General features: G+C 43.2%; 1 protein-coding gene across 2 annotated transcripts in view; it reads left to right on the plus strand.

Annotated features, from left to right (window-relative positions):
• Nucleotides 1–308: 308 nt before the first annotated feature.
• The window catches only part of LOC116840675, a 29,121-nt gene continuing 7,306 nt past the window's right edge, over nt 309–22,123 (plus strand). Inside the window, exons 1-4 of one of the 2 annotated variants that reach the window (XM_032807712.1) lie at nt 309–464; nt 2,576–2,968; nt 12,181–12,242; nt 21,398–21,600. In XM_032807712.1, coding sequence (XP_032663603.1) covers nt 2,879–2,968; nt 12,181–12,242; nt 21,398–21,600 — 355 coding nt within the window. In that variant the 5' untranslated portion in view covers nt 309–464; nt 2,576–2,878. The other variant, XM_032807711.1, reaches the window with a different exon arrangement.

Raw genomic sequence — 22,123 nt, forward strand, 5'->3', positions numbered from 1 at the left:
CGGACGAAGAAAGAAAAGGAGAAGAAGGAAGCCGTGGAATCCCGAGCGCACCTGGAAGAGCGGGGCAAGACCCCGAGGAGAGTAGGAGGTTGGACACCCGGTAGGGAATCATCGTCGGAGCAAGAGGAGCCGCGTCTTCTGCGTCAGACGAGGAAGGAGGAAAGCCAGACCATGTAAGCGGGACCGAGATAGAGAGACAGACAGAGAGAGAGAGAGAGAGAGTGAGAGAGGGGGGAAGAGCAGAAGGAGAGAAAGGTGGACCGCGTTGTCGCGGAGAACGCGAAGGATGAAGGAAGGTGAGAAGAGGTGGAAACGAAGGTGTGGAGGAAGAACGACGCCGAACGGCGGGATCTCCTGTTGCGGAGAGACGCGGCCGCGCGCGGAGTCCGCCGCGAGCGGAGGCTGCGGTTAGAAAGCCTTCGGCCGAGGCCACACCGGTGCCTCGACGGCTGCATGCCATCCAGGTGAGACCGTTCGTCCGCCTGCTCCGACACGGTGCACGACGTCCAGACCGCGCCAGTATGCATACGGTGGTACCCGCGTGCTGACGGTGCCGCGAGTCCGACCGACTGGTACCACAGCCAGCGCGGTACCAGTTGCCCTACAGTCAGCAGTTGCGATCGCAGCCGCTGCCGCCACAGTCACGACGAGATCTCTCTTTCTGTCTCCCAGTTTCTGCCTCTCTCTCTCTTTCTTACTTCCAGTCTCTTCGTCGTCGTTAGAGAGCTGATCTAATTCGTCCCGCGAGTGCTTCGTCTTCTCCATTAACGCGTCGGCGGTTCGGTCCGATGCCGGTGCGCGTGTTCGTAGGTGATTCATCATAGTCGCCCGCGCCGGCCGAGATCCGCTTTCCTCTAAAGCCGACAAGCGAGGTGGTGCTCGAATACATCACGGCGGGAATTCGGTTTCGAGACGAATAGGTATGTTAATGGGACGTGCTGTGCGCGTGTAAGGATAAGTCACGGCTCGCGGCCAGCGAGCTCGTTCGAGAGGAAAGTCGACCAGGAGGAGAGGATCGAGCTGCTCGATCTTGCCGGACGTCGCGTGAATGTCTCTCTCCGCCGGGACTTTCGTTTTGTTTGGGGTGTGACAAGTGTGCGCGCGATACACGCCGAGGTCACACGCCGAGGTCACGCGCTGAACCTGTCAGCACGCCCTCGTTACTTCGCCTTTTCTCGCGGTTCCGCCCGCGACGAATGCGCGGTGATCGCGCGATCAGGTGCACACTGTCCGCTGCAGTTTAGAAAGTGCAACGAACCGTTTCCAGTCAGACAAATTAAAAGAACTACTATGCCGATGACAGTCTTGTGCGCCGGATCTTAGTGCGAATAATTATTAGAATGGAAGGATAATGATGTTTGACAGCGCCCTATCCTAATAATTATTCGCACTAACATCCGGCGCACGGCATTTGTTGATCTTGTAATACTCTGAATTTGATACCATGTTAATTGTATACCATGAGAGCTTTAGATATATATTGTTTGGGATCGTTTCTAATTTCATTACTCTGCGATTTCTTATACTCTTATACTTAACGATCCGCGCATGCACTCGAAAACATGTTTTGCTGATCCAGCTAGAGTTCTAAATATCACAGTTAAAAGTTATCGCTGTTCTTTGCATCTGCTAGTAAATTGTGGTGCGCAGAATTCAAATTTAGGTGAGTGATTGTAAGGATTATTCGTTTGTCTCCTTTCTCGCCTACCACAGTGAATTTTTATAAGAAGCGGTTTTAATCTGTATGGACGCCGCAGAGAGACTTTTTTGCTAAATTTCACAAATAGTTTCGATAAAAATTCCGTCTCTATTGTCCGTATTGATCAAATGCAAAACATATGCGTATTTGCTAGCTATTTATCTATCTCAGCTAATTTCTCGTATCAAGACAATTTTTGCTGCGAAGTCATCTTTTTTGGAGCGCGGATTTCTTGACAACGTACTCGTGTGTATCGGTGTAAAGATAAGTGCGGATGCGGAGATTCTTGCGAGCGCGGCGTATGACACATCGTGAGGCGGTCCGCGTGACCGTGCGCGACTCCAATGGCAACGCAATATGTACGTCCATTCATGGAAGGGACAGGCCGACGCGCGAGTATCTCGTTAAATTGCCGCGAATTTGCATTCCCGACTTTCCAGATAAATTCCAGAAAAAAAGAACATACAAAAATAAACCGGACACGTGGTTGAATCAGTCTGCCGTTAACATCATGAGAAAGTGAGTCGAAGTTCAATTGTCCTTCGGAGATTCAACTTTCTCGACGTATCTTCCACGTGCGCACTAAGCCACAATCAAATTCGCCGGCGACGTCTCTCACTCCCACGGAAACTCGTCGGGTCGACGAGTCGGCTCTCGTCGCACTCTCCTCATCAGAGATTGCATAATATACACTTATTCAAAGTTACACGCGCGGAGTCGAACGCCCAGTATAGTCGCAGTCGAAATTCAAATTCCCAAACAAGAGCCCCGCGGAAAGCTCGATTGCTCGCTCGAGGGGATGCTGGCGGGATGGGGAAGTACCTTGAAAAGGGAAATCAGAATGCAACGTGAACGGCACGTTTCGTTGTCTTCTAGAGCGTCGAGAGAGGAAGAGGTCACACGCGTCGCGCGGTCTTCTTCGTCTTCCTCTCGTTTCTCGGCTGTGCCCGGGCCTTGGCGGGGCCTCACCGGCCGTCTTCTTCGCGTTCGAGGATCCGAACGAGTCGACCGGTGAAGACACGCCGGTTGCGGCAGGTCACGAAGAACGGGTCTCAAGATGGCCTACATTATCTGGCCTTATCGGTGAGAGGAGGAACCACGGGCCGCCGCAACTCGTACGAGCGACTTGACTAGAAGAGGCTCGGCGGAGAGGTCGGAGACCAGAAGGAGAGACAAAAAATGGGACAAGCGTGGTGCAAGGAGAGGACCTGCAAGGCCCAAGACTCCAAGTCACCGTTGGATCGCGTATTCGTACGATGCGCGCATCGGGTACGTACCAGCGTCATGAGCGTGCCCGCACTTTTTTTTGTTATCTCTTATCCGAGCGTCTGTTTATCGATGATTAACCGATGTTTTTACGGGCTACAGCCCGCGAGTGATTCTCATTAACGGGTTACGGGCGTGCAAATTCTGTTATCTAAACGGCCGCGGTAAATGGGCGTTCCCTATCAATCTGAATCGTTTTTATTGCCTCGAGCGGCGGGAAAGACAGACTCTTTTCGTGTTTCTAATGACAATTGATGTCTCTCGCGAGAAAGTATCAGTGAGCCACCACTATTTCTATTAGACTTACAGATATTACAAATCATATCCCGCTAAAACGTTTAAGACTCATATTAACAGTTGTTATACGAGGTTTGTTTCGCGATATAAATATCATGCAATTCAACAGAAAAAAACTTGGATCTAATTATGAATAAAAATCTAAATAAAAATCTGAGCATCTCGCATGAGACGAGTCTCAAATGACAACTGTTGATACGGGCCTGATACAGATCTGAAAATCTCACTTGAAAACATGTTTCAAGTAACGATCGTTAATACGGATCTAAGATACCGAATACTGAAACAGACTGAACTTGTGGGTGCGCAATAATCTTTCTTCTCTGGTGCCGGTTTTTTTGCAGGAAACAATTCGGTTGCGTAGGAAACAGCTCGATAAACTTGTGTATGACTGCGCGATGACTCCTCTCGCGTAATAGCCGTAGCATGTCACGAGAAACATCTGTTTGCCGTGTAATTTCGCACGACCATTACACCGGCCGAGCCGTTTCTGCGTACGCGATGAGAGGCGGAGTATGAAAATAAAAAGAGCACACAGCAGGAGTTCTCTCGCGCGGGGGCTAACATGCACTTGAAACGGATACGGAGATGCGTCCTCGTTATTATATAACGCGCATGCACGCGCTCACACGCACGGACTTCGCGGATTTACGACATGCGTACTAGGCGCGCGTGTCACGCTAATTCGGAATCTCAGATATGCGGATGCGAGCATAGTTATTGGTAACGCCGGCTGTCGACTTTTAGCAGGCTAGCGCGGATGTCGAACCATGATTGAAATCACTGAACAGATTTATAAGAAAACACTGGTAACTCCTTTATTGAAGAAATTTTATTAGGTGCTTATTTCTCTCTATTTTTCTCTCTCTTTTCTTTTCTTTTTTTGCTAGTTAATTTTTAATATTAAACTTACTTTCTTACTACTAATTAAATTTGGAGTTAAAATTCTTCCAGAAGATTTCCTGTCAAAACTTGAAATTAAATGAGAAAATAAGTCTTAGCTGTCTATTCTAATACCTGAAATTTAGTTTGCGAAAAGCTTTTTACTTTCGTTCGCTCATACCTCAGGAGTTTTCGACGTTTTCGCTGAAAAAAATCGACTTCAAATTGATTACGAAATATATGTGGGAGAGTTTGGCCGCCTTTTTTGGTATCGGTCTGTGCCATACTTAGTCTTTCAAATAACAGTTCATGTTGTATCATAAACTTTTTCTTTCATTGATTCTGTGTCTTTTAAGTGTGCGAATTCAATAACAAGGTATGTTTTCACTTCGTCGCGTGGAAGACTCTAAAGCTGACTCTAATGCTGTGTCCACTCAAGAGCGAGCGACAGTATATTCGATATGTTAGACACCGATCGATTTGATGCAACGTGACAGGACGACAGATGGCAATCGGCAGGTCGTACTTGACGAAGAGACAGAGAGAGGGAAGACAAAAACGTAATTGATTAGGCGCTTTTGAGACACATATTCCCTTTAAGTCGAAAAGTATACATATTTTGCAAAAGTTCTTACTTGTGTACAATCATGTTTACATGATTTGACCTGATTTGGCCGTCAGGGATCCTTTGGTGTAGCAGAGAAGGAGCTATAATATCTAATTGAAGAGAGAGAGAGAGAGAGAGAAACGTGCGTAATTCGCGAGTGAAGTACGTCCAATTAGATGCGGTGCGATAAGTTCGACGATACGACGGTGTTAAACGAGAAACCGCGACGCGCGTCAAGGATTTCTTGTGTAAGAAATGGGAAAAGGGAAAAAATCGAGCACGAGGCCATCGTTAGATCACTTTTCATGCTTTTCACTTTACTCGTATTAGGAGAAAATGATTCGCACACAGCGGGAACTGGGCGCGATCTTCGCGCGACAAAGTGAGAAAAATGTGTGTAATGTAAACGCAAGTATTATTCTTCGCTCGAATGCTTGCTCCTCCTTTCTCTTTCTCGCTCTCTTTCTCTCTTTCTCGCTCGTTTTGTATATGTCTCTCGGCCGACTATTGTGCGACGTTTCTATCTACGTTTTACATAACAAATTTTCATTTTATATACAAGAACCGGTCTGACTTTCATGCAAAAGATCGTGCGGGATTTCGCGACGCGCAACGATGCTGCGGCGGAAGCCGCAGAAGCCAACAAGCCACGACCGATTCGACACGAGCGTGCTTGACACGTTTGCTCGTATTGTCGCTTTGGCACTTTCACTAACATACTCTTCTTCCCGTGCGCGCCCTTACGTACCTACGCCCACGTGGGAGACGGACACGTCGATTAACAAACAATCACCTCGGCTTGCACCACCCGGAGAAGTCGGATTCGCGGATCATCGAGGTATTTTTAGACTTGATTAAATTGTTCTCTTTCGCACTGACGCGCATGAGAGCCGCGTGTTATTCATTCTGCTCGTCTGTATAGCCATGAGAAGAAGAAGAAGAAGAAGAAGAAGAAAAAGGAACGAGGATCGCGATTCGGGCTTGATTTCGCGATCTCGCGCCTCGACGAATACGATGTTACGGGAATATTCTGTACGTTGCGTCGTCGTCGGTTTTACACGACCTTTTCCTGAAATCGCATTTGACGAGTACGTCGGATTGAAGAAACCTCGGCGAGCCGACCTGGTTTGAATTGTTAATGAGACATTACTAATATCGCTGTTATGCATGAGCCCCTCGAAATGGAAAACATAACGTCCTTAGTGACGCATACACGCCCGCACAGAGACGCGCGTATGTGTAGGTGAGCGTACACCGTACGCGCGCGTACGGCTCGGCTGGAATACGTACGGACACAGTGACGTTCACGTGATACACCGTGTATTTGTGATTGAAGCACCGGTACCTAGTACCAGCTCGACAGAATAAAGATTACGTAAAGCATAGCGCGTAGAGCGTCGAGCTCGTATCTTTACGCCGGTCTCTTTCGCTCTCTTTCTCTTCGCTTTCCGCTCATTCGCTCACTCTGATGGTCTTCTTTTTATGCCAGCAAACCAAGCGATATTTGCGTATCATTAGAGTAAGGTTAAAGTCGGCTCTTTAAACGAGTGGCCGATGGAACCGTTTTTCAGGTTAGGCTATTCGTGTCGGATGGCAATTAGGCGATTCCGAGTGTCACTTAAGAATCCAACTACCGCTACCTGACTTGCCAGAAAAGTGACGCCGCGTTTCGCGGCGACATATGAAATTATGACTGGAATGTGGCGCAAAAGTTTAATAAATCTTCCCGCATAAATATCGCGACGGGGAAGCACGGCAAATATTTGCAACATTAATTTCAATCGAACGACAGGTTGATCAGTCAAGCGCAAACAGGGCCGCCGCTTCCCATTGGGTATATAAATTAAAATATTTAATATTTAATATTCCCAATTAAAATATTCTAGAATTTTTATGCGTAAGATGTATGGTGCGACAGTTGCGTTTATGTTACGCGGTCGAATAAATATAATTGACGGAATGAAATTAATCGCGGCCAAACGAATATGCAACCGAGGCCTTTTACCGGAAAGAAAGGAGATAAATGAATAAAATAAAAAAAAGATAGAATTCTATTACTTCTGGAATACTCTGCATTATTACATAAAGAGTAACCAACCATCAAAATTATGCGGATGTTAAAATTTGATGGAAATGCGCTCGTTGCGTTGTAATTTCTAAAGAGAGAGAGAGAGAGAGAGAGAGAGAGAGGGGGGATCACACTTTAGAGCGATGCAGGCACAGCTTCATGGAGGTAGACGTTGGTCGATCGACCTACACGCTACTGTATTATTAATAGATAGTGAAAGTTACATTAGATATTTGTGCAGGAACCCAGAAAATTGTCGACTGTCACGGAGGTGTATAAAACTTTGGTAATAACAGGTGTCGCAACATGCGCAGATTTCACGCTAGGTCTCAACTTCTTGCCGCATTAATATTTGCCGAAACGACTCTGCCACGCGAAATACCTTTGCAAACAGTAAATCTCTCACCGTCGGCATAACAAGCCTGTCTTATTCCGCAGGAAACGCGTTTCTTTGCATGCGCGGCTCAATGCCGCTCACACGAATTTGTGCGAGTAAAATTTTCGTCGAATCGTCAATTCAGTGAACATACCGATGAGAAAGTTGTCGCGGAAACTGCAGCCAATTCTTACCAAGCACTGATATTTAGCGATTCTAATGGAAACGGAGATTAACTCGTATTAATTCGAGCGACGAGATTTATTTGAAATGTGCGGATGCTGCTAATGTATAAATGTACGGACAAAATGTTCGCGTTTTCATATTTTGCAGATTTAACTCAGTTTCGCGTAACGCACCGTGTATCGACATACAGAATTGCTTCAGAAAGAGAAGATGATTACAATTAGAAATTCAGTAATTTTGGTTTGATTTTTGAAGATTTATTTTGACGAGAAAGTGTGATACACCGAGAAGGAAAAGAATATTTATTCGGTCACACTAATAACATGTATTTTCTCCAAGTTAAATTCTTTCGTTTAACCTTCTAACCGTGTTCGTTTCGAGTATACTTTGAGCATGTTCAGGGTCTAAATACATCCAATGGTGAGAACTTATTATTTAATTGACATGTATATATTTTTTATATCTTTTATTTTAGCATTATATAAAGTAATTTAGTACAATATGTACTGACTTTTTCTAAAATAACGCGAAGTATCGCATTTGTATTTAGAATATTACAAAAACTGTGTGAACTGCTTTGAAACTGTTCTGGATCAATAAAGACCCAGAGCACAGCTAGAAGATTAAATAAGTTGCTCTCGTGAAAAGCGGCAGTTTTAGAAAAACGTGTATCTCCTCATTTGATAGACATTTTCTCTCAATGTTTCAACAACTTTTCCCCAAAAAGTACGTATATATTAGTACGAGTGAACACACATGTTATCAGTATATCAGTCATATTAGTACCGTCGAATAAACGTCTCTTATTTCTCAGATATTTTCTCGTCCCTAGTGTGGAAATGCGAAAGTTCAAATTCGCAAGAACAAATCGTCAACGCTCGTATGCGACGTGCGTGACACGAGAGTGTGCTTTCAACCAGACACGCGCTTCCCAGTGGACACGCACGAGCTCTCGCAACGATCTCACGTCGAAGCAGTAATTTTCGCGTGTATTCATCGGCGCTATCGGTGCGTACTCGCGCGAGCAGTCAGTCAGGCGTTCCCGCGAGACTTGCCGAATTGTGTTTCATAACAGCGTAGCTAAAACAATGCTTCCGGACAGCGGCAACCGGTTCCGAGGGAGGTGGAGGAGGGAGAGAGGAGGAGGCGAGGGTCGTAATTTAATCGGTAAAATAACTTTTGCGCCGAGACGAGACGCCGGCAACGTGTCGCGCGCGCTCGCGCTCGCGAGAAGTTTCCCGACGAATTTGCAATGTAAACCGCGCCCGGAGGAACGCCCGCGTGACACGTGTACGATTTCCAAAGGACTGTTCATACGTGCAAGGGTGCACACGTGGACGAACGTATGCCGCGGACATAGTCGTCCCCGTCGTCGTGCACGCGTGAGATCGATGCAAGGATGCTCTTCTCTCCCTCCCTCTCTCTCTCTCTCTCTCTCCTTCTCTCTCTCTCTATCTCTATCTATCTCATCCCGCTAATCTCGTTAACGGGCTATTATTCGCCATGGCGACTACAACGTCTGTGTCTGTGTCTATTGTGTGTGTGTGTGTATGTAACACTGTAGATATATCGCGCATCGGCCCGGGCTCGTTTGTTCGCGATTAGCACGTTACGGGTCGAGTCTTTAATTCGTCGGCCTGTTTTGCGACGACTCCTCGTCGTCGCTCTGCGGCGTCTTGGGCTCAGAAGCGTCGCGTTTACGGTGTAAAGATGACTCGTCGAGCGTGTCGAAAAATGGCAGTCGGCAATTTGCACTTTGCAGTTGAAAAGAGAAGGATCGAAAGAAGAGGCATACCAGTGGTATACAGCACTGACATTCTTCCGGTACAGCTCGAACGAATTCGTGCTCTGAGAGAACAAACATATAAAAGACAGAAAAATATTGATTCGGAGGACACCCCAATAGCGCACTTTCTCGGATCGAAATTCTTTCATTGGAATAAAATAAACAATAGCTTTCGTGAAAAGTTTTGAGAAGTGTTCACTTGAAAGAAAACTTTCCTCAATGCGTACAAATCTGTATCAGTCCGAGCAAGTACGTTAACGGCACTGATCGAATAAATATTTCGCTTAAATTTAAATCTTTTTATTTTGAGTAGAACAAATGTGAATTGCCTTCATGAAGGGAGACTAAAATTAAAAAAAAATGCGTATTTTTTATTTTGCTGATATTTTTTCTCTCAGCGTAACGATTCGATTTCTCTTTTTTTCTTCTCTTTTTCGAAGAGAGTCGCGATACTCTCGGCAAAAATATGTATCACAATGAGTTGAAAAAGGAAATCGCATCTCCGTGTCTCTCGGGCGCGTATACGCGCGCGGGATTGGCGAGAAATGGCGTTCGCTCAAAGTTCGTCCGGCGCGTTCGAATTGCCAAAGTCATCGTGGCGTGAAGCGAACGACCTTCCTCGCTATGCACCGATTCCGATCGACGCTTTGTCCTTTTTCTCCCCCCCCCCTCTTTCCCTCCACCCTCCTCGACAGGCGAAATCGAATCGATTGGCCTGCCGCTCAAAATATCATCTTTATCCTATCCACCTGTCTACACGTATCGGAATAACTCTGTCCTCTTTACAACATGGCGGATTAAAATTGACGCGCGACATTCATCATTCTCCGAACGTTCCTCTCGTCCGAGCAACGAGAGATTATCACCGTACGAAACTTTCGCGAAACTTGTGAGCGGACGATAAAATCACGCAAGAACGAAAACCCAAACGCGTCTCCGACGGGTCGCGCGACGTGCACGGAGAGAGAATGCTGGGGCGTTCCTTTTCATATAAATTCTTTTCAATTTTACCATATTTTTAGTAGTCCAGGGACAGACTGTCAATAGCACATTTCAGTTCCTAAAACACGCCGGGAAAAACACCTCGTTTATCCGAAAACAAAAGAACGCTTGCCGTTTGATGAATAACGTAACCGTTTGTTACAGAACAAACAGTTGGCGAATCATTGTTCATCATTTGTCATCGGTAAAAAGATTGCTCATCACTTCAACAAATGTACATTACACCTGAGACACAAATCACATTTGTTCTCGTCTATTTAGGCCAGGCTAGTTACGACGCCGTTACAGAGGTGTTGCTTAGAGAGCAGCAAATTGAAAGTAACGAATCACTTGTTCCCACAGCGGGGTCATTTGCTGGCTCACGTCAGCGAATCATTTGTTGCGGGTACTTCGTTAAATTGGCAAAACTTTTTCTCTTAGTGCACAACTGGCACATGTGAGACGAAAGGATAGTCAGTTGCAAGACTCTGCAGTGATTTGTATTGTGAAATTTTCTCCGTGCAGCGACCGAGCGGATGCAAGATTTCGCGGCGCACGCATCTCGCGCGTGGCGTGCCATTAATTCGCGCGGAAATAATTGTTGAACGTGCCGAACGTCGAACGCGTCACGAGCGAGTTACCTGGCGAGATATCTCGCGGCCGAAGGTCGATCGTAAAGACGGACTATCGAGTTCGTTGCTTACTCGCACGTCTCTTCCCGCCACCGTGTTTTCGCTCTCCCGCGAGGATACAAAGAGTATTATGCAACGCACAGGATGGCCGCCGATTGCGCAATCCTACGACAAGAGTGTCAGGGACCAAGTCGTGTTTCCGTTGAGTTTATTGCTTGTCCGCCTCCACCTCGGGCCATTTCAATAAATTGGAAGATAAGGACGGGCGAGGGGTAGGAGAGACGGCTGGGACCTTCGGAAATAATTATCGGTACACACAAATCAACTGCCGGGAGTTGTGCATACTTCGGGGTCTAAGTCGCTTGCCGCGAATATTATTAAGCGGACGGACGCGTGCGTCTCTAATTTCATCAGTAAGTTTTAATTCTATTGAGGGGATAAGAGTGGAAGTGGTATTCTATAGATAGGTAACGCTAATTGGATACTGAGAACGTTAATTCGATACTAATTGCTTACAATTTAGACGATAATTTTCAACTTATAACGCGCGTGCGTCGTTGAAATATTTGCGCTTAATTCAATTTGTGCTCGCTCGCTAGGAAGCGGGCCTTCTCCCGTCTCGAGAGACTTCTCGCGATAATTTAAAGAGTTGCTTGAAAATATCGCGTTTCTCCTTGATAAATAAACAATTTCCTCCTAAATAAAGAAAATCAAGCGTCTTTTTCGGGAAGGATTTCACGAAATATTCTTACGGTGATGCGGAATTCTACTCGCGCTTCCAGAGAGTTTCGGATATCGTCGCGCGACCGCGGAGCTCCAGAAAGTCATAAGAATTGCAATGACGAGAACAGACGAGAGAGATCGATGATGTCGAGTGATTTTAATTACTGTGGCGGCTGATTCCCGGGAGTTCGGGAGTCGCGGACGAATTCGCCCAACTTTTCGGGCAGGAATCACGATTCACGGGACACAAATAGACGCGTCTCACGGCTTTCGGTCGAGTAAACGAGCCGATGAACCAGATAATGCGAATTAGCTTAATCGGCTCCACGCGATCGATATAGGACGATCCTTCATCCACCTCGCGTCTTGACACCTGCCTGGAGAATTGCTCTTGGTTTCTCTCGAGGCGCGTCAACTACGTTGTTAATGACTTCTTAATCCTCGACGGTCTTGCCCCATTGAGTCTGCTGTCGGCAGAAATTGAGTCATCCCGCTCTGATGTCTCACGCTGTTACGTTACCATCGCATTTATCCACGAGCCAACAGTCCGTAATTGTAGATATAATAACGCCAGCTTGAACGAATCGCGCCTGCTCGTGTTTCCACTTGAATTATCACGAAGGGACATTACACGACGATGCAACATTCACACGCGTGTCCTTTCGCTTTTGTTTCAGATTTATCCAAGTTTAAAGGAGGAGGGCTCGGTCTTAGGAGGCGCCACGCAGAGAGTTACGAGGTAAACCCGCTTTTTCCTCCTTCTTCCACGAGCTCGTGAATCCCGCGATTACGAGTCATGAACGTACAAGCCGTACGTGAGCTTTATCGGCTACGAGTAACAGGATTTCAGCGTCGCTTTTAAGAGTCACGTCGCTGTAATTTCGCACACGGTTATTGCCAAGAGCGCGCATCATGTTGCTGTTAATTGTGCGAGAACGTGGGGCCCAGGGATAATCACTTAGAGGCGGTTGGGGAATATAATTCATGCGACATATTAATTCTGTAGATAACCGAGCCGATAGAGCGAGTGTCGATAGCTGTTACCTTGTGATCCGCGGAAAAATTCTATTACGTCGTTAACGCGATAAATGCCGTGCACGTACGTGCGTCCACGCGACGAACACATTGCAAGAGAATTGACGAAGTTAGTCGATTTGAGACAGATAATCCGAATCGAAATTTCGATCCTATGTTAAACCTTGATTTTTACAACGTAGTAGGAGCTAAGTTTGCAAAGTACGTTTAATTCTAATGAAACAATTTACTCCTACTTTGATTCTGACGATATCCGAAATTTCCCTTTTCACTTTCTTCTAGCGTCAAAATAAGTTATATTATAGGCTTCAGAATACCAAAATAGGTATTGAATGGAGTAGTGAGGCTAACAGTAGAATCGAAATTTCGACTTGGATAGATTAAATAGAATCAAAAGAGATTGATGTAAGTTTCAGAGTAAATATATGTTGAATGGAATAGCGAGGCTGAAAATAGGATCAAATTAATCAATTTCGACTCGGGAATATGAATATGTCATTATTATTTAAAGAGATAAATCGAATTGCTTGCATGAAAAGTCAAGATTTTAAGAAAATATACAATCTCTTGAGAAATATTTTATTAGTAGAATAAGTAATTAAATATGTTACTAATATTTTATTAGTAGAATAAGTAATTAAATATGTTACCCACCAAATAAATACTTTTATTTTTTAAATACTAGGAATTTTTCAAATACTGGGAATTTTTCAAATTGGGAAATCCATTAGATAGAATCGAGAATCGTCTCGTGATCCACGAAGCCTGTTAGGCAATTATTTCAACGACAATAAACCGACAAGGTTACCGCCATAAGGAAAGGTAACCGTATATAGGTTAACTCCGTCATCAAAAAAACCTGTTGAGTAGTACGCAGTAAATACTTCACAATTAAATATTTCTTTTCTCAGTGCAGTTATATTAATATTAAAATTATAAATACTACTGTAACGTATCTACCAATTTTGGGAAATCCATTAGATAGAATCGAGAGTAGAATAAGTAAAAATAAGTTAAATATGTTACCCGCCGAATAAATATTTTTATTTTTTAAATACTCATTTTCTCAGTGCAGTAATATTAATATTAAAGTTATAAATACCACCGTAACGTATCTACCAATGTTGGGAAATCCATTAGGCAGAATCGAGAATCGTCTCGTGACCCACGAAGCCTGTTAGGTAATTATTTCAACGACAATAAACCGACAAAAGGTAACCGCCGTTAACTCCGTCATCAAAAAGCCTGTCGAGTACTACGCAGTAAATACTTCACAATTAACGGTGCTATCTCCCGCGCGCATTGGAGGCATCGAGTATTCCGATCCTCCGTCGATCGCGCAATAAGTCTCGATAGCGAACGTGAAGAGGAAAGAACGCAATTTCCTGGTTGCGACGGCAACACCTTCCAAGTGAAATCCGAACGGTCGAGCGCGTCATCATCGAAGGTGAGCCTAACCCGACAATGATTCGAGAGGTGCCAGATACCGGCTCCACCTTAAATGGTCACATTGTCGTGACAGCGAGTGGCGATCGCGTCGCGCCGATAACGCAATATTATTTCTAATTGGTCGGAGTCTCTCTCTCTCTCTCTCTCTTTCTTGATTAAATCACGGCATACTCATGATACGGCAGTCACGGGCGTTATAACAAATGGTTCTCATCAGCCTGATACTGATCTCAGAAAAACTTCACCTGTTTTATAAATCTGTCTGTAATAATGACTGTTCCGTATTATTCTCTCTTTTTCTCTCTGATATAGGGAACGCCAAGAGTTTGAAATATAGTCGAATATCTCTTCAAAAAAACATTTTTGAAAAAAATCTTTCAGACGAAAGTGGTAGATTTGTAGAAAAAACTATCTGTTGGTGGTATTTATTTTGAGCTTGGAATAATCTTGAGAAGTCGTCAAGTTCAACTTTAATTTTTTATGTGGATTCTTTTATGTCCTTTTTAACATAAATTGTTTCTTCTACGTCATTCTACGTAAAAAAATATTGAGATAAAAATAATCAAAAGATAAATATTTTCTGAGATATTTTACATTTTATCGTGTGATATTTCGCAGTATGAGATATATCTCGCAGTATCTCTCTCATAAACTGTTCACTTCTCGATGACCTCATCTTCGTATGTAGAATGACAAATGAAATCGATTGCTGTAAAGAAAACATAGATATGTAAAAATACATCATTGCATTTGGCAGTCATGTTGATGCATCAGTGTGCAAATATTAGTATCATCAATCGATTTCTCTTGTGATTCTACAAAAGTATTTAGGTGAAATTCTCGAGAAGTGTGTAAGTAATTTACGAGATATTTCATATCTTATATTAAAAAGTATTACAATAAAGTGTAAAATATCTCAAAAAGTATTCATTTTTCGATGATTTTACTTCAGTGCTTTTATACGCGGAATAAAATCAGAAGAATCAATTTATATTAAAAAAAAGATCGTATGATTCCATTAAAAAAATTAAAGTTAACCATAACATAGCTTTTTAAAGTTATTTCAAAGTGAAATAAATATCACCAACTGATAGATATTTTTTAAATCTACCAACTTTGTCTGAAAGATTTTTTTTTCAAAAATACATCGTTGACGAAATATTTGACTATATCCAGACTTTTGGCACACTCTATATATCTTCGCGTTGTTCTCTTTTTCTACTTCACGCAACGTTCCAAATTAAGATCTTGTCAGGCAATAAAAATGTCAGAAAGGAGTCTGGGTGACATGACACTCGTTATAATGATAAACGTCGTGTAATCGCAGTTTTATTTTATAAATACTAAATTACTCGTACAGAGATATACTTAGGAGGAGAAGTAAACATACTAACAATGTGTCGCTAATATCTCGGATGGGCAAGAAGTTGAGGTTATTGTGACGCGACAATTGAAAGAGAGTAGGAGAGAAGAAGAGAAAGAGAGGGAGAGTAGGAAAAGAGGAAAGAACTGGATTTCGATATTCGATATCTATATCTGACATATTCGGACATAATCAGCGGGACGTTATAAAACGGCGGGCAGGACACGTTGGAGTCTCCCCTCGATCTTCTCGTTATCGTGGAGAAGGATCTACATTGCGTGACAGGTTTATCCTATATTCAGACGGCTTTTAGGCTGTGTGACAGTGAATCCACACAATGATGATCGAGCGTGGGTCGGCTTTGGGTCGTCCTACGTCTCGTACCGGCGCGACTCCTTTTTAGGGTCAGTCGAACGACTGAACCCGCTCGCAGGTGCAAAAGTCCACGAATCCGCGGTTGAGAAATGGCGCTCGATAAAGCCGAAATCCGCGATTTCGACGCGCCCGAACCCTTGTAATCGGAAAAGCAAGCTTCGCGGGTCACCAAGTGACATCGAACTGAAAATCTCAGGCGTGATTTTTCGGGGATAACGCGACGAACCAGCAAGTTCGGGTTATAACAAAAAATTACTCCAATTTTGTGTTGCGTTTTCTAACATGAATTCCGTTTTAAGTACACTGAGAGAAAAAATAAAAAAAAAGATATTACCCGGTGAGAGCACTAATAAGATATTCACTTAAATCTGAATTATTTTACTTAAATAGAATAAACAATTGCTTTCATGTAAAGTTAAAGTCCCGAGAAAAAAAATATAATATTATATTTAATATTATAATAATATAAATTATATTTTTTTACAAATAAGAAAAAATATGTATCTTCTTATTTGAAAAATAATTTATTTTAGCAAAATATGTATTATTAGTAGTGGTACCTACTATACAAAAATAAATATTTGTTATTTCTTCGATATTTCTTCTCTCACACACCATTTGGATACACCCGAGAGTTGTCGATTTACACGTAAGCTCCCCGAGGAGATTTGCTTCCGGGCGCGGAGCATACGATTATTTCGGCGGGCGAGCCTTGTAGTGCAACACTTCGAATCCCCCGACAATAAACGCCGGCGATTAATCTCAATAATCTATCGAGGAATCTGGCGGGAAACGCAGCGGCGCAAAGACTCCTAACACGTTACGCGTGTCATAAGAATTGCACGCCACACACACCCCATGCCGTTCGCAATTATAGCCGCTCAAAGGAATTTACTTTCTCTCCGGTCTCCCACTATTTTTTTTTTCGCTCGCAACAACCGGTGCATGCGGCCACTTCGACTGGCCACTTTTTGCCTTGCTAGGGCGATTAGATTAGAACGATTAGATCGATAACTTAAGCCGCGGTAGTAACGATTGGGTGATCGGCTTTGCTACTACGCACACGACCGGTTAATGTCTCTAATTTATTGTCGGCAAACATATTGTGTGCAGTTACCGCACGAGCATTCCTACGTCCTATCGCGATCTATAGTTATGCGAGCGCACCTCTGCGCACACGCAGGTGCACGCGTGACCTCGTGAACCTCGTGGAAGATCATTCACGGGTTTCCGCGTACAACAAGCTCCTCGAGAGCGCGAGGGCTCGATGTGCCCAAATATTATTCCGAAATTGAAGCACCGTATTTCAGCTCGGACTAATATTTATCGTGCTTGTTACGCTGATGCGACCCGAGAATAATTTCCGGTCATTGTTACGTGCTCGACGTATTCGGCCAAATTTCAGCAATATCTTGTTTGGAGCGAATATCAGATGCAGTGTAATTTCTCGACACGTAACAAAATCGATAAATGGATGTATCAGTGAATATGAATTTTTATAAGAAGACATCAATTTTCTCGAGAATCGAATCGCGCGTCCCTATGCTTTCCCTCAGATCGATCTCTGTCCCCGTCGCGAGAATTGCATATCTCTGTTGTTTTTCTTTTTTACAGCGATAGATATTATTTTTCGGTCACATCGAGAAATTGTAGAGACCCTCCAGACGTGTGCGATGAACTGTGACGACATTAACTCGTCGATCTCCATCCGCTCGTGAGTCATCTATAGCGGTTCGCATTTCGCATGATAAAATTTATTAATTACACGGCCAGCGCGTAATGGATCAAACGAGCATACGTTGTAAAATTACGGGGCGGTAATTTTATAACAGTTTCGTAACCGGCTAGGTATTCCTCGTGCAGTGTGCACCGTTAGGCTGCCTGACGTTGAACCGGCGTTTATCATCAGGCCGTAATTAACGACGCAGATAGTACTGTTTATTTTCGCATTAGTGCCGGCCGTGGTGAAATTAAGGGAGGAAAAGTCGCGTGTTTATCGTAATAGCATTTTACCGTTGATCACTCCGGCAATTATCGGCAAGAAATTGTAATATCTTGTATCCACTGTTGAAAGATCACGAGTGGCTAACGAACTTTGCGAAGTCACGCCGACGTTGCACATCCCCCATTGCCCGACTTTCAATTTCAATGTGGCATATTTAAAAAACTAAACTACGTATCGAGAACTCTCTTGAGATATACACCTGAATCCTTTGAAGCATACACTGAGAGAAAAATTACCTTAAAATCAAAAAATATTTCTTTTATGAGTGGCATTAACATATTTATGGGTATTTTAATTTATTTTTATGGGTGGCATTAACTTAAATCTAAATTCTCTTTATTTAAATCAAATATTGTTTATCTGATTTAAGTAAACAATATTTGATTTAAATAAAGAGAATTTAGATTTAAATAAATATATTAATAGCAGCTATTAAAGAAATATTTGTTGATTTTAAGATAATTTTTCCCTCAGTGTAGGACTTTCGGATTCTAATAAAATATTCATGTCACATGTCTACAATGATAACCCAAAAGATCATTCCTTTTGAAATTAAGTTTCTCTATTTTCCTATTTTTATCAAAACCGCACGAAGCAAACACTACGAGTAACATAAAAAAACTGATAGAATGCATCACAGGCTGAGTGATGGTTTCGTTGCGAGATCCCTATACTGAAGGAAAAATTACTTTAAAATCAACAAATATTTCTTTGGTGGGTGCCATTAACATTTTTACTTAAATCTAAATTCTGTTTATTTAAATCAAATATTGTTTACCTGATTTAAGTAAACAATATTTGATTTAAATAAAAAGAATTTTAATAAATATGTTAAATTTTAATAAATATGTTAAATTTTAATAAATATATTATAATAGATTTTAATAAATATGTTAATAGCACCCATAGAAATATTTGTTGATTTTAAGGTAATTTTTCCCTCAGTGTAGGCCTGAAGCTATGATTTGGTTCTAATAGGTAATCTCACAGTGAAATTATAGTGCTTTAAAGGGTTAAGAAAAAGATGAGGCTTGTAAGATTTATACGTTTTTAAATGTTAGTGCGAATAATGGGAGGAGATGATAATGATTTTTGACAGCGTTAAATCTCCTTAAAATTTCCGAACAATTACCTCCTCAAAATTTCCATTTCTTTCTGATTTAAATTTAAAGTTATAAAAAATACTGTCTCAGCTAGAAATCGAACCTGGACTTCCCGTACTTTGTTTTCGTATTTACCGTATTTCCCGTATTTACCGTACTTTGTTTTCGTGGCCGACTTAATACGGCGTCCAGCTATTCCCTTAATTGTATTTACATAAAACAGAAAGAGAAAGAACAAGCAGAAATTACACAAGATGTCACTGAGCAACGCTCGACGAAAGAAAAGACGAAGGCGCGTGAAAGACGAGAGACACGTCCGCGTGTGTGTCGGAAAACACAAAATTCCGAAAGTACGTCGCGAGAACGGTTGATCGACGCGCAATATTAATAATCACGCTCGCGAAGATAAAAAAGATACACGGAGATATTGCGAGACTGCCCTCGTAAAACCCGCGCATAGCGGAAATATGTTTATGATAATCCGCTCACGTGGCACGAATTGTTTCAGTAATGTGAATTTTAATTCACTCAAGGCCGCAAGAACAACGAGGATGAGGATTTCGCGTAAATTATTCGCGCACGTCGAGGCATAAATTACGCTGCGTATCGGCTAATACGCGCGCGCGTGTATGTGCGCGCGAGTGAGGAGGTAATATAGTAAATAAACTGAGCGTGTCATGCGCCGTGCCTGGCGCTATGTTAGCGTAGGTCGAGCAACCATCACACAATGTTGCGTAGTGCTCGTTCTTACGGACAAAAATCGGTATTTGAAATCCATTGAAGATATCAATGTAAATTTTACATATATAAATTATATGCGGAAAACAGTGTTTATCTTATAATCACTGATCAAATTTGGAACGATTGAGACAGTGAGCATTCAATATATATAAGCTATAAATCGTTTGTACTGGGCAAATATTTACAATATTTATTTTCACTCAACTGATAGCATCTGACAGATTAATTTACACTCGAAATGTCAATTTTGAAATTTGTTTTTGTCGCGTAATTTGTATTGTCATATATTTTTGTCGCGTAACTCCATCATTTTCCAATGACCACGTAGATGTACAATTAAAGAAGAATGGTGCATTATCGCGCACAACTGTGCACCACTTTTATCTCACGACACACACGTCGCGTCCCGTAACGGTCCGATGTAAATAAATCAGCGACAAAGGGCGCTCTGGCGAGACCGATGGAATTCTTCTTCCCTCCTCGTAGATACTTCTAAATCGTTCGCGTGCAACGGGGGTATTCTGTACCGGGTTGAAAGGTACTCTCGTGCGAGAAGAGGAGACTGCAAGGTAGAAATTCCAGTAATGTCTCGCGTCCCGAAAGAGTTATAGCTCGGGGGACGCGAAGAAACACGGAATGCATTTGCGATAAACCGTATAAGCTACGCCGCATTGTACAGCGACTCTGGATTATTTCGGTACATCGAGCTGTACTTTTTGATAAACGCAAATTGTTCCGCGGCACCACCGCTGTGGGAGGGCAGGGATTAACTGAATAACTTTGAGTTCGCGCATCGATAATATCGATTGATGCCGAAGGAGAGAACGAGGATCTATTTTCGCATATCATTTTGTTTTTCTCATTCTCGCGATTCTCGGGACAAAAAGAGCGTACCCTAACTAATTAGTTGTGCAGCTGTTGTAATTATGCTGCTTTTGCCTTCTCTTAATCGCAGATATCTGGTCGTTCCGCTTTCCTGGCTTTTATCGATCACGGTTCAAATCAGGTCTTGGACAATCTCCGCGATTTATCCATACGTTTTTGTGGCCCGTCAGATAATTTTTGTACTACTAACTACGAATGCAATGACTCGATCATTTCCTACTGACGTAATTAGTATAGTATAAAAATGATCTGGCTGGGCGCGCATACGGCCAGCTGAAGGTCGCGAATTCGCCAGACCTGATTTAAAGATTATTTATATATTCTGCACAAGTTTATTGCTGAGAAAAATTTATCAGGTCTCCAACATATTGTTATAAACAGTATAATATATTGAATACTGCGCATGAACACGACATTCGCACTTTTTTTTAATTACTCGCAACCACGTTATAATTTTTGTGTTATTGCCTTTATAAATATAGTGATCAAATGATTTTCTGTCCAAGTAATCAGGGAGTAACCGGTAGTATAAAAAATAGTCTGGCTGGCTGGCTGGCCCAAAGGTCGAAAGTTTGCCAGACCTGATTTAAAAATTATTTATATTCCGCAATTTCGCTGAGAAAAATTCATCAGATTTCCGATATACTGTTACGAGCAGCATGTATCTGCTATCGGACTTTGCGTACAAACGTGATATCGGCGGTTCTTTTTAATTACTCGTAGCCACGCTACAGTACGTATCGCTGAGAGGAAGTGCAGCCGGCCGGAGCTGATACCCGCGCGCACATCACAATGGATTTCCGTGCACTTCTAACGGCAACAATTGCACGTATAGCGATCGATTACGCGTATTAAATTCCGTATCATTCCGCGTATTTACATACGCGATATCGCACGGGCGCGGAGCCGCGCGACCTCACTTAATCTTTTCTGCGTAGCTCCGAGATAGGATATGCCGGCTCACCGCCGAGGGACGTGCTCACGAGGGGCAGGAGCATAGACTCCGTGGACAGACCCTTCCATCCCAGCGACTGGGTGGACGTTAATCTGGAAGTGCCCAGTCCGCCGAGGACGAGCTCGGTTTTCACGAATTTAACCGTCAACACTAGTCCATATCCCGCAGCTACGCCTACGTCCAGTTGTAAGCATGCAATTTATCGCCAGATTGTTAGAACGACCAGCGGATCGTTAGAGCATAAGCCATGGACGCGACGCGAAACGGAACAAAATTAATGTAGGAGTGCAGCAGTAGCGGAGCAGCAGCACGCTGAAAACCATCGAATCGCTCATCTTTCGACGGATATATTTCTCCACTTTTTTTTCTTGCGAGATGTCAACCTGACGTTTAACGGAGCTAAAATTATTTCGCGGTATCGTGCGAAGAATCCGTTAGTCTCGACCGTGGCGAGTCACACGAGCCAGCTTTCTGTCGCGCGTTTCGTACGACGAAACGCAATTTCAAGTACGCGCTTATGAAGTGGTAATGGAAGTGTGTGTGTGTGTGTGTGTGTGTATGCGAGCGTGCGTGTGCGCGCGCGCGCGCGCGTGTGTGTGTGTGAGACAGAGAATGAGAGTGAGAAAAAAGGAGACAAGGGGGAGAGAGGGGGAGAGAGAGAGAGAGAGAGAGAGAGAGAGAGAGAGAGAGAGAGAGAGAGAGAGAGAGA

Source organism: Odontomachus brunneus, unplaced genomic scaffold (assembly GCF_010583005.1).
Source record: "Odontomachus brunneus isolate Ranch 3 - 2012 unplaced genomic scaffold, Obru_v1 Obru_scaffold_011, whole genome shotgun sequence".
NCBI lineage: Eukaryota > Metazoa > Arthropoda > Insecta > Hymenoptera > Formicidae > Odontomachus > Odontomachus brunneus.